This window comes from Danio aesculapii, chromosome 17 (genome assembly GCF_903798145.1).
Source record: "Danio aesculapii chromosome 17, fDanAes4.1, whole genome shotgun sequence".
Classification (NCBI taxonomy): domain Eukaryota; kingdom Metazoa; phylum Chordata; class Actinopteri; order Cypriniformes; family Danionidae; genus Danio; species Danio aesculapii.
In genome coordinates this window covers 51,411,929-51,427,944 of record NC_079451.1, presented here as the reverse complement: position 1 = coordinate 51,427,944, position 16,016 = coordinate 51,411,929, and the positions used below count along the sequence as shown (strand labels likewise).

The 16,016-nt window shown below is 37.0% G+C and overlaps 1 protein-coding gene across 1 annotated transcript in view; it reads right to left on the bottom strand.

Annotated features, from left to right (window-relative positions):
- Positions 1–7,636: 7,636 nt before the first annotated feature.
- xgb (x globin) overlaps positions 7,637–16,016 on the bottom strand; it is a 30,585-nt gene continuing 22,205 nt past the window's right edge. Inside the window, exons 3-5 of the mRNA XM_056477354.1 lie at positions 15,589–15,709; positions 10,701–10,781; positions 7,637–7,995 (exon numbers count right to left, since the gene is read on the bottom strand). Of these exons, the coding sequence (XP_056333329.1) occupies positions 7,873–7,995; positions 10,701–10,781; positions 15,589–15,709 (325 nt within the window). The 3' untranslated portion in view covers positions 7,637–7,872. The remainder of the gene's footprint in view (positions 7,996–10,700; positions 10,782–15,588; positions 15,710–16,016) is intronic.

The following is a 16,016-nucleotide window of genomic DNA, read 5'->3' as shown; positions in this document are numbered from 1 at the left end:
TGGTTTCTTGAACATGACAATGAGTTCACTGTACTCAAATGGCCTCCACAGTCACCAGAGCTCAATCCAATAGAGCACCTTTGGGATGTGGTGGAACGGGAGATTGGCATCATGGATGTGCAGCCGACAAATCTGCAGTAACTGTGTGATGCTATCATGTCAATATGAAGCAAAATCTCTGAGGAAGATTTCCAGTACCTTGTTGATCTATGCCATGGAGGATTAAGGCAGTTCTGAAGGCAAAAGGGGTCCAACCCGATACTAGTAAGGTGTACCTAATAAAGTGGCTGGTGAGTGTACATTGCTGAATGCAGAAAACAGTTAAAATGGTAAAAATGTAGATCATTGAAAGCTAGTTTCTATTCAACTATATGAGTTTCTTTTTAATTAAAAATGTTAACACTCATTGAGAAATGCACAATACATTATTTACATCACACAGTTTAATACAGCCGTTTACTGCCGCTTCATGTTATTACATATACATTTAGTATTAAATACTGTTACATGTTATGCTTTACAATTTGGGTTATTATTGTCAGTGTTGGGTAAGTAATGAATTACTAATTCTATCACTGAGTTGCTTTCCTAATGTTTGAAAAGTAGTTTAATTGCTTGATATATACATATACATATACATATAGTTAAAATCAGAATTATTAAACCACCTTCGAATTTCTTTTTTAATTATTTCCCAAATGATGTTTAACAGATTCAGGAAATTTTTTCACAGTATGTCTGATAATATTTTTTCTTCTGGAGAAAGTCTTATTGGTTTTATTTCGGCTAGAATAAAAGCCGTTTTTGATTTATTTTAAAAGCCATTTTAAGGTCAATATTATTAGCCCCTTTAAGCTAGTTTTTTTTTTTCCGATACTCTACAGCAGTGTTTCCCCAACCCTGTTCCTGGAGACACACCAACAGTTCATGTTTTGGATGTTTTCCTCATCTGACTCATTAACTTCAGGTGTTGGAGTCTCTTCTAATGTTCTGATGAGTTGTTTCAGGTGTGTTTGATTAGGGAGAGGATGAAAATGTGTCCTGTTAGTGTGCCTTTAGGAACAAGGTTGGGAAACACTGCTCTACAGAACAAACCATCATTATACAATAACTTGCCTAATTACCCTAACCTGCCTAATTAACCTAATTAACCTAGTTAAGCCTTTAAATGTCACTTTAAGCTGTACAGAAGTGTCTTGAAGAATATCTAGTCTAATATTATTTACTGTCATCATGACAAAGATAAAATAAATCAGTTATTAGAGATGAGTTATTAAAACTATTATGATTAGAGATGTGTTGAAAAAAAAAATCACTCCGTTAAACAGAAACTGGGGGGGAAATAAAATAAAGGAGGGCTAACAAATCTGACTTCAACTGTGTATATATATATATATATATATATATATAGAATCAAAAACAAAATGAGCACATTTCAAACATTGTTATTAATTCCTACTTTGTTTCTTCAGCATGTGTTGTATTGATAAACGTGAGCTTTGAAAAATGTAATTGATTTGCAAAATATATTTGTATAACAAAAAAATACAATTCCTCTACTTGTCTAATTGATTTACACACAACTGATAAATGTTTGTGCAGTATTTAAGGCAAGTAACTGAAATTAGCTAAAAATGAACAGTCATGCCTTTATTTTGCAGTGAAATGTAGGTAATTTATGACATTACATGATTATATTTATCTAAAAAAGAAAAACATTACCTCAAACGTGGTTTTAGTTTACTATAATAAACCTGCTTGTGTAATTTCAACATTCATCAACAGATCATTGAAAACAAACATGAATTAATTAAGTTGTTTTCATGTTTATTAATTGAAATAATTAAATACTGGAGCTTTTATTTTTATAATCACATCGTGAATGTATTAACGTTCGTAAGCGACACGTTTCAGTGTTCATTTAATTTGAATCTTATTTTGGCTGATGACCCCTATAGACCATTTGCTCATGTCATTGGCCCATGAACATTTCCTGCTGGTCAAACTATTTAATAACTGTAACAAGAGGCAAGTCAATCATAACAATGTTAAACAGCTATCGTAACACTATTTATGAATATGTAGAGCGTTGCGTTTTGTCAGAAGCTCTGGAAATTTAACATGTAAAAACAGTAAATACGTTAAGGCTGTTGTTATTGTTTACATCCCTCAATATGGTATATATGGTAACTTCATTGACATTGCTTACAATATATACTGTATATAAAGAGAATTACAGTTGTTCTCAGTGGTGCATATCTCAACACACTATTTACATTTGCACAACAGTTCATGCATTTCTCAAAACAATTAGTACAAACAGCAAAACCTAGCTGATAACCTGCAGAAGCGCGTCACTTGCTTAAAATGGAGAGCTCATTCCTCAAAAGCAAGTGTTGATGTCAATGAAAGTGTCAGTGTCATCAAGATGAAAAGTCCTGACTCCATTGGTTATGAACAAGATAGTCAAATGGCTGTCATGTTTTCATTATGACAGTTCACTCTGTACATGTTTACCAACGCAAAACAGTCAGATTTTGGTGACACTTGCTGAAAATGCTCAAGACAGCTCTATATACTATCTGCACAGCCATTTGAAAACTACAGTAAAGTCAGACATCACTGTATTTAGTGAGGTATCTGAGTACAAGACACTGAATATGAATGTTTCACATGTTTACTGCAGATGCTCTTTACAATTTTTATTTATTCACAGCATTGTGCAACAGAATAAACATGCTCTTATTTACAGCAAACATAAACCTCCTTTGGGTAGAGCTGTGCACAACTGTGAACAATACTGCAGTACATATTGGAGCTGAACCTACAACACACTAGGGTTGGGTATCGTTTGGGGTTATTTCGATACTTGTGCTAATTTGATACTTTTAAAACGATACCGGTGCCTGAACCGATACTTTTGAGCCACAAAATTATGGTGGATGTACTCCTTTAAAAATCCTTTATTTGACAATCTTTAAAAAAAAAATAATAATTTGAATAGAACAATATAATTAAAGTTTAAAGTAAGCATCAATTAATATTTAATATATTTGAATTACATTAATATATTTCCTTTGATCATCTGTTGGTTAGCATGACTTTAAGATTTGCATTATGAAATGACATTAGCTTACTACTAACCTGTGGAAAGGCTGTCAGCAAAATACTGAACTCCTTTATTCTAGGGTTGGGGCTTGTGACTGTGTTTACATGGTTATCAGTGATCTAATGATTTGCCTTAATCTGAATAAGACAATAATATGATCAAGGTGTTTACTTGAGTTGCTTTTCGAATGATCCTGTCTTACATGTTATAGTCAGCTGTGGTTCTAGACCAGAGAAACTGTTTTATATAACATATATAAAATGCTATATAAAACTAGTAAAATGTTATGCACTGACTGTCAACATGGGGAAAATTAAAAAAAGAAGATAACAGAAATGAGTTAAACTATTCTGTTTAAAAATGTGCTGTAAATAATGTGTTGAAGACGAAAATCAAAAATGAATGAAGGCGAAACTGAACGAGTTGAATATGACTTACATGAGCGTGACTGAACACTACACTTGATCAGTGCGTTACGTCTGTTCTTTGGTTCTGTTCTTGCTGACTTAGTAAATTCAATACTGCATTTCCTGATGTAAAACTCTGTACACTAGATTTCTGATTAATAATGGTCTCTGCATAGCCGAGCACTTCCTATATTTAGTGTTAAAATCGCTATTAGCTGTGTCAAATTGGGCGTCAACCTCAAGTGCTCGCGAAAGCAGAGGGAGTGAGAGAGCGAGTGCATGTGACGCTTAGAGCGCGCAGAGAGAGCCCTCAGTCATATCTCTGCAGTCTGCTACCGATGGCAGATCTCGCTTCTCCGTGGCGTTTTGACATAAAAATACGCATCCAAATTTAGTGGGGGCAAGCTTGTTGACACGGGGCCTGGTGGAAGAGTGCTATATTAATGGAATTTGAGACCGCACGTTAAATGGAAAGAAAATAAACCCTCCGCATTTGGCGACGCAGGTGTCTGTAGTCCTTTTAAGGTTATCAAAAATCAGTGTTTACATGGTAGTGTAGACTCTAAATCAGAGTATTGTCTAAATCATAATAAAATTAGAGCATTGGTGTCCATGTACGTACTCATTAAGAGTGCCAGATTATGTCAGAGACAGTGCATTCCTCTGCCTTTGAGCCAATCAAATGTGTCATTAAGTTTGACGTGTTTCCCCCATACACACAACTATTGTAAAGCATCTGCTTCACGTTGCTGTGTCAGAATCATTGCTTGTAAAATACGCTTCAGAACGCTTAGTTTAAGCAAATTTGATGAACGTGATCATGTGTGTTGATCTGAAGAGAGTCGCTCTCGCTCACTGAATGCGCTGTACTGCGTGCGTCCGTTCCCCATAAGCAACAAGAACAAACGCCTGACATCGCCTGTCCGTATTCCTCAAAGCTGTCTAGAAATAAATGCTTAGAGATAGTGTGAAAACGCGTACCTATGTGTGCCTTTGATTCACCTCTTGATGCTTCTTATGTCCTTGTCACAGCACCAGTGGCACCGAAATTCAAATACTGATTTGATCTGGTACATACCGGTTACAAAGGTACCAGTGCTATAATGGCACCGGGGTTTGGTACCCAACCCTACAACACACACAGGTCTGTAAATCAGTCATCAAATTGTTCAATTCAGAAAACATTTTCAGGAAAAAAAAGATTTTAAAAGTTTTATAAGATTAGCTTGACAGATTTTGACCACTAGTTCAACATTTTTATATGTAATGACTCAAGTAGTGAAATGAGGACTATTAGTTTCATATGGCAGAGTTTCCCAACCCTGATCCTGGAGGCACACCAACAGTACATATTTTGGATGTCTCCCTTTTTTGACCCATTAATCTCTTCTGATATTATGATAAGTTGATTCAGGTGTGTTTGATTAGGGAGAGGTTGAAAATGTGTACTGTTGGTGTGCCTTCAGGAACAGGGTTGGGAAACACTGAAATATGGACTGACTATTCAGCATTCACAAGTTTAGTTAATTTTGACTGACATGACATGAGCAGATGATAATGTTATAAACAGCAGAGTTTTATGAAAGCAGTTGATGCATGTCCAGAAGCATTCGCAATTTGTTGGAGTGAATGAGAAACTGCTGCTATGATGTGCACAAATGACGAATTGTTTTGAGAAATGCATGACCTGTAGTGCAAATGTAAACAGTGTAGTGAGAAATGCACCAATGAGAACAACTGTAATATCCCTAGGGTGAAATTATTACTCCAAATACTTCCCCAGAGCTGTTTAACAGAAGTTTTACAACCGTTTTAAATGATACCATGATGACAGCACATATTATTAGACTAGATATTCTTCAAGACACTAGTATTCAGCTTAAAGTGACATTTAAAGGCTTAACTAGGTTAATTAGGGTAAGTTATTGTATAACAGTGGTTTGTTCTGGAGACAATTGAAAAAAACATTTATATACACATTTAAGAGAGATAATAATCTCATGGAAAATACTGTGGAAAACCTTCCTGCTCTGTTAAACAGCATTTGGGATAATGTTTGGAAAATAATTACAATTTCACAATAATTAAACCTGCAAAAACAAGAAATACGCAAATAAATAAATCCATAAATTCCTGCATAATTAAAACAGGCGTAGTCTCTTTTTCAGAGTTCAACACAGCAGAATGAGACGCCAACTTTTCAGCATGTGTTTTACACAGCACATGCCCTTTCAGCTGCAACCCATCTCTGGGGAACACTCATTCACACATGCACACACACACACACACACAAAACAACCAATTTAGTTCATCACTAGTTCATCAATTCCCCCTACAGCGCATGTGTTTGGACTGTGGGGGAAACTGGAGCACCCAGAGCAAACCCACGCCCACACGGGGAGAAACTCCACACAGAAATGCCAACTGACCCAGCCGAGACTCGAACCAGCGACCTTCTCGCTGTGAGGCCACAGTGCTAACCACTGAGACACCATAACTAAAACAATAAATAAACACGCAAATAAATAAATATATATATATATATATATATATATATATATACATATATATATATATACATATATATATATATATATATATATATATATATATATATATACACGCACACACACACACATATATATATATATATATATATATATATATATATATATATATATAAACATACATAAATAATTATAGCAGCCAGATAAATGACTAAATTTATAAACTTAAATTCCTGCATAAATAAGCAAATAAATATATGTAGTGTAAAAATCCCCAAATTCCTGCATAAATAAATATATAAATAATTAATAGTGATCTGTCAATCATCAGAAGCCAGTCTAAAAACCTGAACGCAAAAATGTACCAACGATCAACCAATGATGGCATAAAGACCGCCTTCTGATGATTGACAGACAGCTGCTCATTAGCATGTTGAGCTGAGGAAAAGTAAACAGGTACATGTGTTCAAAAATGAATAAGTGTTGCAAAGGAGAGAAAAAAATAACAATCTAATGCTACTTTCAGTCGAGCATCTTCTTACTCCCCCAGCATTTGTGCAATATATTTAATTATTTATTTGCTGACACTAATTATTTATATATTAATTTATGCAAGAATTTGTGGATTTTTACAATATACACTACCTGACTAAAGTCAAAGTTTTAGGAACAACAAATAATAACTCGACTTCTAGTTGGTCATTTGTTATCAGAAGTGTCATATGAAAGGCAAATACCTCTAGATGACGCTTATTTGAGCACAATAAAATATGATCATGTCTTGATTGTGAATGATTTCATTAGGACAGTAAGGTCTGACTCTGCTTAGACTAAAGTCTGCTCACTGAACCTTCAATAATGTCCAGTATAGAATATAAAGTCATGCTGCAGTGGAAACAGAATGAATATTGTGTCTGACTCCATCATGAGCTTGGAGGACTGCATCCATACATCTCTGACATGACTCAAATCACTGATTAATAAAGTCATCTGGAATGGTGAAGAAAGCCTTCTTGCAGGACTCCCAGAGTTCATCAAGAGTCTTTAGATTCATCTTCAACTCCTCCTCCATCTTACTCCAGAATTGCTCAATAATGTTCATGTCTGGTGACTGGGGTGGCCAGTCCTGGAGCACCCTGACCTTCTTTGCTTTCAGGAGCTTTGATGTGGAGGCTGAAGTATGAGGAGCGCTATCCTGCTGGAGAATTTGCCCTCTCCTGTGGTTTGTAATGTAAAAGTCAGTCACCAAATTGACTGATATCTGTGAGAATCTTGGTCCATGCTGGTTCCAGTAGGTCTTCTGCAGTATTAGTGATGATTGGGATGCAGTTCAACAGATGATTCATCAGAGAAATCCACCTTCTGACACTTCTACAAATGATCAATTAGAAGTCGAGTTATTATCTGCTCCTCTGACCACTGGGATCCACAACAAGACTTTTGTCAGGTGGTGTATATATTTATTTATTTATTTAAGTGTGTTTATTTATTGTTTTATTTATGCAGGACTTTAAGGATTTATTTGCACATATATTTATTTATTTATTGTTTTTGCAGGTTTTGTTCTTCATCAATAATTGTTACGACACTTGATAATCATTTTCCATTATGCAACATATCTTACAGTAAAGTGTTTCCTCATGATGAAATCCCAAAGACTCCAGAATGAAAGTGTGCAGGACTTTTTGTAGATGAGCTTAAATATAAGGTTTAATAGAGACGATAATAAAGCGAGGGCTGGTTATTAGTGTACAGTAGTCAACATCTGAAGTAGATCAAAGGCATTCGGCCTAAAACTACTGATCAACACCTGGTCTTGTCTTGGGTTTACACATGTTTGAGATGGTCTTCAGATGGCTGTGCTCCTCTTGTCTGGTCGCTCTCTGCTGGACGTCTGCGTGTTGCTGCGTTTGTTTCTCTCTTCTTCCAGAAATCCCTCTCTCATGATGGACGTCACATACTGGAACAGAGTCTGCAGATGGACAGAATAAGACGTAAGAACATTTAGATGGATTGATATATGGATGAATAGATAGGTGATGGATTGATGGATTAAATAAACAAACAGATGGACAAACGTACATATAGATTTATGGATTGGATGGATAGATGATGGATGCAGAAATGTATGAATGATAGATGGATGGATGGATAAGAGATGGATGGATGGATTAGATGGATTAAATAGATAGACAGACAGCCAGACAGACAGACAGACAGACGGATAAATACATGGATGGATGGATGGATGAATTGATATATGCATGTATAGATAGATGGATGGATGGATGGATAAATGCATGGATAAATAGATTGATATATGGATGGATGGATGGATAAATGTGTGGATGGATGAATGGATGAATTTGAGGATGGATAAATGATGGATGAATTTGTGGATGGATGGATAAATTTGTGGATGGATAAACGCGTGGATGGATGGATGGATTGATAGATGAAAGGATAAATGTATGAATAGATAAACGCATGGATGCATAACTGCATGGATGGATGAATGAATTTATGGATGGATAAATGATGGATGAATTTGTGGATGGATAGATGGATGGGCAAATGTGTGGATGGATGGAAGGATTGATATATGGATGGATAAATGGATTACTGCGTGGATGGATGGATGGATGGATGGATAGGTAAATGAATGGATGGATGTATAGATAGATGACGGATGGATAAATGCATCGATAGATGATGGATTGATATATGGATGGATAGATGGATAAATGCATAGACGGATGGATTAATTTACGGATTGATAGATGATGGATGGATGAATGCATGGACAGATTAATATATGGATGGATAGATCGATGAAAGATGGATGGATGGATGAATGGATTAATGGATCAGACAGACAGATGGACAGATAGATAAATGCATGGATAAAAAGATTGATATATGGATGGATAGATGGATAAATGCGTGGATGGATGGATATATAGATGAAAGGATAAATGTATGAATAGATAAACGCATGGATGCATAACTGCGTGGATGGATGAATGGATAATTTTATAGATGGATAAATGATGGATGAATTTGTGGATGGATTGATAAATGTGTGGATGGATAGAAGGATTGATATATGGATGGATAAATGGATAACTGCATGGATGGATGGATGGATGGATGGATAGATTGATATATATTGATATATATGGATGGGTAAATATATAGATGGATGTATAGATAGATGACGAATGGATAAATGCATCGATAGATGATGGATTGATATATGAATGATAGATGGATAAATGCATAGACGGATGGATTAATTTATAGATGGAGAGATGATGGATGGATGAATAGATAGATGATGGATGGATAAATGCATAAACAGATTAATATATGGATGGATAGATAGATGATGGATGAATGGATGGATTGATATATAGATGGATGGGTAAATATATGGATGGATGTATAGATAAATGACAGATGGATAAATGCATCGATAGATGATGGATTGATATATGGATGGATAGATGGATAAATGCATAGACGGATGGATTAATTTATGGATGGATAGATGAGGGATGGATGAATAGATAGATGATGGATGGATAAATGCATGGACAGATTAATATATGGATGGATAGATAGATGATGGATGGATGAATAGTTAGATGATGGATGGATAAATGCATGGGCATATTAATATATGGATGGATAGATAGATGATGGATGGATGAATAGTTAGATGATGGATGGATAAATGCAGGGACAGATTAATATATGGATGGATAGTTCGATAATAGATGGATGGATGAATGGATTTATGGATGGATTAATGGATTAGACAGACAGACCGATGGACAGAGAGATAAATGCATGGATGGATAGATAGATCATAAACACCTCAAAGAATATTCATTCAGACAATGGTCCTGAAGCTTAAGTTAAATAAGTTAATACGCTTTACCCAAACTATTGGATAAGACAGAGGCCCTGTTTTAATGAACATCTTATGGTTTCTAGTGATCTGTAAGTCTGTTGATCTGTAGGTCTGAATTGGATAAAAACTGTAATCTAAAAGTAGGGGTGTCAAAATTGATTGTTTCTTCGGTGCACCGCGATGCCACCACAGACAATTTAGTATCGGTTCAGTAATAGATAATAACTGGTTATTACGTACTGACGTCATTTATTACAGTGGTACTCAACCTTTTTATCACCGCGGACCGGTCAACGCTTTAAAAGTATTACCGCCGACCGGTGTGGGGGGTGAGTTGGGAGGTTGGGGGTTTTTAGGTTGCTAGACGACCATCAACATTGCTGTCACTATTATATAGGTTTTATTTAAAGAGAAAAATTACAAGCAGTGTTTGGGTGTTCTGTGTATGTCTAAGATAATTAGTCTACCAAAATGTGTATATTCCATACACGCTGACGCTGATTGGTCAGATCTTGTCATGCAACTCGCGGTGCGCTTGTGGCATTGATTCAACAGCGTGCGTCCGGAAGGCGCAAAACGCAGAAATCTAATGAACTCTAGAAAAGACGTGATATGCGAACAGCCCCTAAAAGTTCACCATCATTTGTGTTGTCTTCGAGCAGGTCATATTAAAGGTACAGTTCATTTATCCGACTGTTTGTAATAAAGGACAAAATTGTAGTGTGGGTTCACACATCTAATGAAAAGTGAGGAGTTTCTACCTTCCAGGCCTCCTCCAGTTCAGGAGTCCATCTGTCCTTCAGGATCGGTCGAACCGCACAGATAAACTCAGCTCCTACATACTGAAACACATAAAAACAAAACAATCTCAAACATCTCAATTGCTTAAAAATAATAATAATAAATGAATAAATAAAAATAGCTGACTTAAAGGGCACCTATGGTGAAAAATCTACTTTTCAAGCTGTTTGGACAGTCATATGTGCATGTATGGTGTATAGACTGTCATATTGGGGTGATATAAACACACCCAGTGCTTTTTTTTTCAATTTAACAACATAAAAACGGTGGACCAATTGGAGCTGTTTTCAGATCGACCACAACTTTACGTAGGAGTGCGGTCCCCCCCGCCCACCAATATTGATTGACAGCTGCGCGCATTAACATGTCCCGGTAGTCACGTGTATAATCATATCAACAAGACCAGACGTGCACAAAGCAGCCGGGAATAAAAGGTGTGTTCAGTTCGCTAGGATCATCAATCATCATCAAACGTGATCAAGAGTGAGTTTCACATGTTTAACATGTTTTAAAACAGAGCATGTGTGTAAGGAATTACAGCGATTTAGCTTAGCTTTACTTCATCAGCACAGCCGCGTCTCAGAACAATTATAAAGGAAGACGCTTCAGTCCCGGTTTGTGGACGTTAAATCAGGTTTATTTTGTACATTAACATTACAGATATCCATACAGCAGTGGAGATTACCAGTATCATGTCACATATGCGTGTAAAAAGAGTGCAAAGCTAAATGGGCGCTCTGTCTGTCTGTCTGTCTGTGTGTGTCTGTGTGTGTGTGTCTACTGCAGTGTGTGTGCGCACGTGAACTTTGTGTGACTCTGCGATGCAACTGCACAATAAATACTCATTGGTAAAGTTCTTACTGTAGAATTTCTCACAAGCGCTACGTGAGATCTGCTTCCTTTAAGTCTGTCTGTTGTCTGATGCTGCCGAGGGAGGAGATTAAGGCACGTAGAAACAGTGGGCGGGGAGGACTAGCCTTAAAGGAGCAGTACACCAAAACCGCCACCCAGTGCAAAAATGTATAAAGGAATTTAATAAAAGGTATAATAAATAATCTGATGGGTGTTTTGAGCTGAAACTTTACACACACTTTCTGTAGACGCAAAACACCTATTAAATCTGAAAAAATGCTAACCTAGGTGCCCTTTAAATGAAATAACATTTGAACTTTATTTTATCGTTGCCAACTAACCTCTAAAAATAAGTACTAAAATATGTAAAACGTATTTAAAACAAAAATGTAAAAGTAAAATATATAAATATTCTCAAATATATTTAAAAATTACACATCAAAAATATCTACACATTAAAACAAACTGATAAAAACACCCAGCACAACAAAATATAATACATTATTCAAAATAATGTTAGTATATGAACACTGGACAGAACTTTTCGGCCAAAGACTGGCTCACACTGGGATTTTTTATAATCCTAAACGATTGCAGTATGTAAGACTGCAGGAACATGACTCCCATGTCACACTGTAAGTTCTCAGCCGTCATAATGTCAGACTGAACAACAATAGGACATATAAGAAAACACCCCAGAGTGTGACGTCCTCCACCAGTGACACTTTCACTATCCAGCGTTCTGAAATGATTCCTCACAGTAAACGTAAACAATCTGTAGCGGCAATTTTGCACATGACGTGTCTCAATAATAAAACCAGGCAGAAAAAAAGCTGTTTTGACATTTCCCCACGGTTGAATTGTCGCATAAATCACGTCATCAGATTCTGAGCTCCTGTTGGTTCTTGGATTGACGCTCATCACAGCTGTTGTCACATTGCAGCAAAGTGTCTGAAATCAGAATCAGAGTCAGAACTTCATCAGAGAGAAAATCTGTTTGCAACGAGCACTAAGCGGCTGTCAGTGAACATGTCAAACCAACGATCAAAGATCACCGATTTTAGCGCAGGATTTCAGGAATCTTCTAGGATTTCCGAAATTTGTCTCAGATGACAAAATCGTGGCTGAAATCTCACAGTGTGAGCAGGGCTTTAGTCCCTTTAATCATCTGGGGTCGCCACAGTGGAATGAACCGCGCCCAAAAACCATAATTAGTAATGAAATTAACTTATATGTCATTTTGTATATACAAATATTCATTGTATAAAGATGTTGCTTCATATTTCCATCACCTCTAGTGGTAACAGATGAGCCTACATCAACTTTGGTCTTGAACTTAAATACATTTCATGTAATTTTAGGTAAAAATCAACTGATCTTATATAATATTTCTTTATTTATTTATAAATAAACATTATTTGCTCAGTCACTGTCAAAGACTATAAAAAGAAAGGAAGACAGAAAGAAAACAAATAAATAAAAATAAACTTAAATATTAAGTATTGAGCAGCATGGTGGCACAGTGGTTAGCACTGTCACCTCACAGCAAGCAGGTCACTGGTTCAAGTCCCGGCTGGGTCAGTTGGCGTTTCTCTTGATGGAACGTTTCTGTTATCCCCTGTTGGCGTGAGTTTCCTCCAGGTGCTCCGGTTTCCCCCACAGTCCAACAGGGGAATTGATGAACTAAATTGGCCGTAGTGTAAGGTCAAGAAGGTCAAGAATCTTGGTGTGACTCTGGAGTCAGATCTGAGTCATGTCAAAGCAGTCAGTAAATCAGCATACTATCATCTCAAAAACATTGCAAGGATCAGATGCTTTGTTTCTAGTGAGGCCTTGTTCATGCTTTTATCAGCAGCAGGGTGGATTACTGTAATGGACTCCTCACTGGCCTTCCCAAAAAGACAGGCAGACAGTTGCAGCTCATCCAGAACGCTGCGGCCAGGATTTTGACCAGAACCATGAAATCAGAGCACATCACACCTGCCCTCTACATTACAGATATCCTCACTGAATACAAACCTAACAGATCACTCTTAGGGATCATATAAACTAGAAATTCCAAGAGTTCAGTCAAAGCAGGGTGAATCGGCTTTCAGCTACTAACAGCGCCCCCTACTGCTGGAATCAGCTTCCAGAAATGATCAGATGTGCTCCAACATTATGCACATTCAAATCAAGACTGAACACACATCAGTTTAGCTGTGCCTTTACTAAATGAGTACTGTGCTACGTCTGACAGATCACACTATCAGAAAGCATTTTGAATTGCCACTGTGTATGAAATGTGCTTTAGAAATAAACTTGCCTTGCATGAGTGTGTGTGTGTTTGTCTGTGTATGGGTGTTTCCCAGCACTAGGTTCCGGCTGAAAGGGCATCCACTGCATAAAACATATGCCCTGATAAATAAGGGACTAAGCCGAAGGAATGAATGAATGATATTAACTATAGTGAAATCACAAGAATAAATAAAAAAAATAAACTCTTAAAAGGACTTAACTACTGTTGGATCTAATTTTTTATGATTATTAAACATTATTCCCCACTTCACAGAAGATACACGATTAAAAACTATTAAAAACAACTAAGGGAAAAATAAGTGAAGTTTCACAGACTAATTTCGAGAGGAGCACGTGATATGAGTGATCGCAGCTGGTCTGCGGCTGGTGTGTTATGATCTGTAAAGTTTGTTTCATTTAAACATTCAAAGTCCAGGGGCCTCATGTATCAACGCTGCTCACGTTTGGATTTACTAATGATGAAATTAGCATGAGAATGTGCAAGCTCATGTCTGGTGTACGTGCATTTGTTGTGTGTGTTTGTTTTATTTCCATTGGCGACTCCTAGAGGCAATTGTGTTAATATGCACACTACAAAGTATCTTTGAGCCGTGCAATGGCAGCTGTATGGGAAGGGATCAGTCACATGTCTAGCAGGTATATAAGGTTTTCATTCCAAGCAGTTGAACCGTGGTAAAGTTAGTTTGACGTTTGACATTCATTAGACATTCGATTTCAAACCAATTAAATTCTCAGCTCCTGTTATAGTTTGAGCCAAAAATAGGTCAGATGGGCATAAATATGTGCCCTTTATGTTGCACAAGGCTTCATTTCTCGATTAAAAAAATAAAATTAACCATACGAATTAATTAATTCAACCATATGAAATTATACAATAAAACCAGTACCAAAATGTTCAGACAAACATCCTGCTTATTGTACATGACTCTGATTTTGGAACTAGCACTTTATTTATTTGATTATATTTTGATGTAAAAATAGTAAAAGTCAATTAAACTCTGACACCATCTGTGATCAAATATTCAAATCAACTCTAAAATTGTGTGTCACCCACAATTGAGGCAACTCTCTCCTCAAAGGGTGTTAGTTCAGCATGCCCTGTTCCCCCGCCTGTTCGGTCCACACTTTGATGGTGCGCCGCTGTTCTCCAGCACCTTTACATCAGGCCATTTCTTTTTTACTTCACTCACAGTGCGATGTTCAGACCGCACTGCTTTAATCGTGTCAGCTAAACTCTCTATTTTTAAACTCTATTTTTTCTTTTGTTATTAATTCCGGAGAACAAACTTGCAAATAACATAGTTTTCTTCGGTCTACCTCGAATGGGAGGACTTCCAATTCACATTCTGTGAAGTTTCTCTTCTTGCTTACATGCTTTAGCCATTGCTTTTTTATTTGGTTTTGCCAAAGTAGAGTCATTACCATATTTATGAGGAGGAGGATGCAGGGAGGGGTTTTGCTCTTGTGAACGTGCACTCAGTTCACGTTAATTCAGATGTACAAACAGAATATGCGTGGAATTCAGCGTATGCAGTGTTTCATACATCAGATTTTTAACTGCATACGCACATTTACAGCTTTGTCCGTACGCAGTGTTTTAGTATGAATTCAACGCAAGTTTTCGTACACGAGGCCCCCTGGTGGGTACAGAATTATCCATGCACACAAATTCTGTTCTGAATCATTTGTATTTTTTACCCCATAATACTTGGGTGGAGCATTGTATCTGTAGTGGCTCTTGCCCAGTTCCAGCGCCAGAGTCTCTAAACGCTCCAGCTGATCCAGTCTGGCAACACTCTTCTCAATGAAGGACATCACACTGTAGAGAGAGAGAGAGAGAGAGAGAGAGAGAGAGAGAGAGAGAGAGAGAGAGAGAGAAGGGGAGAGAGAGAGAGAGAGAGAGAGAGAGAGAGAGAGAGAGAGAGAGAGAGAGAAAAGACACCATTACACATCTGCACACACACACACACTTGTACAGCTATCTTTATGGGGACTTCACATTGGCATAATTACGTCTTTACTGTACAGACTGCATATTCTCTCTCTCCCCTGCCCCAACCCCTCACAGAAAACAATCTGCATTTTTACATTTTTCTGTCTGATTTATGAACTTTTTCTTCATGGGG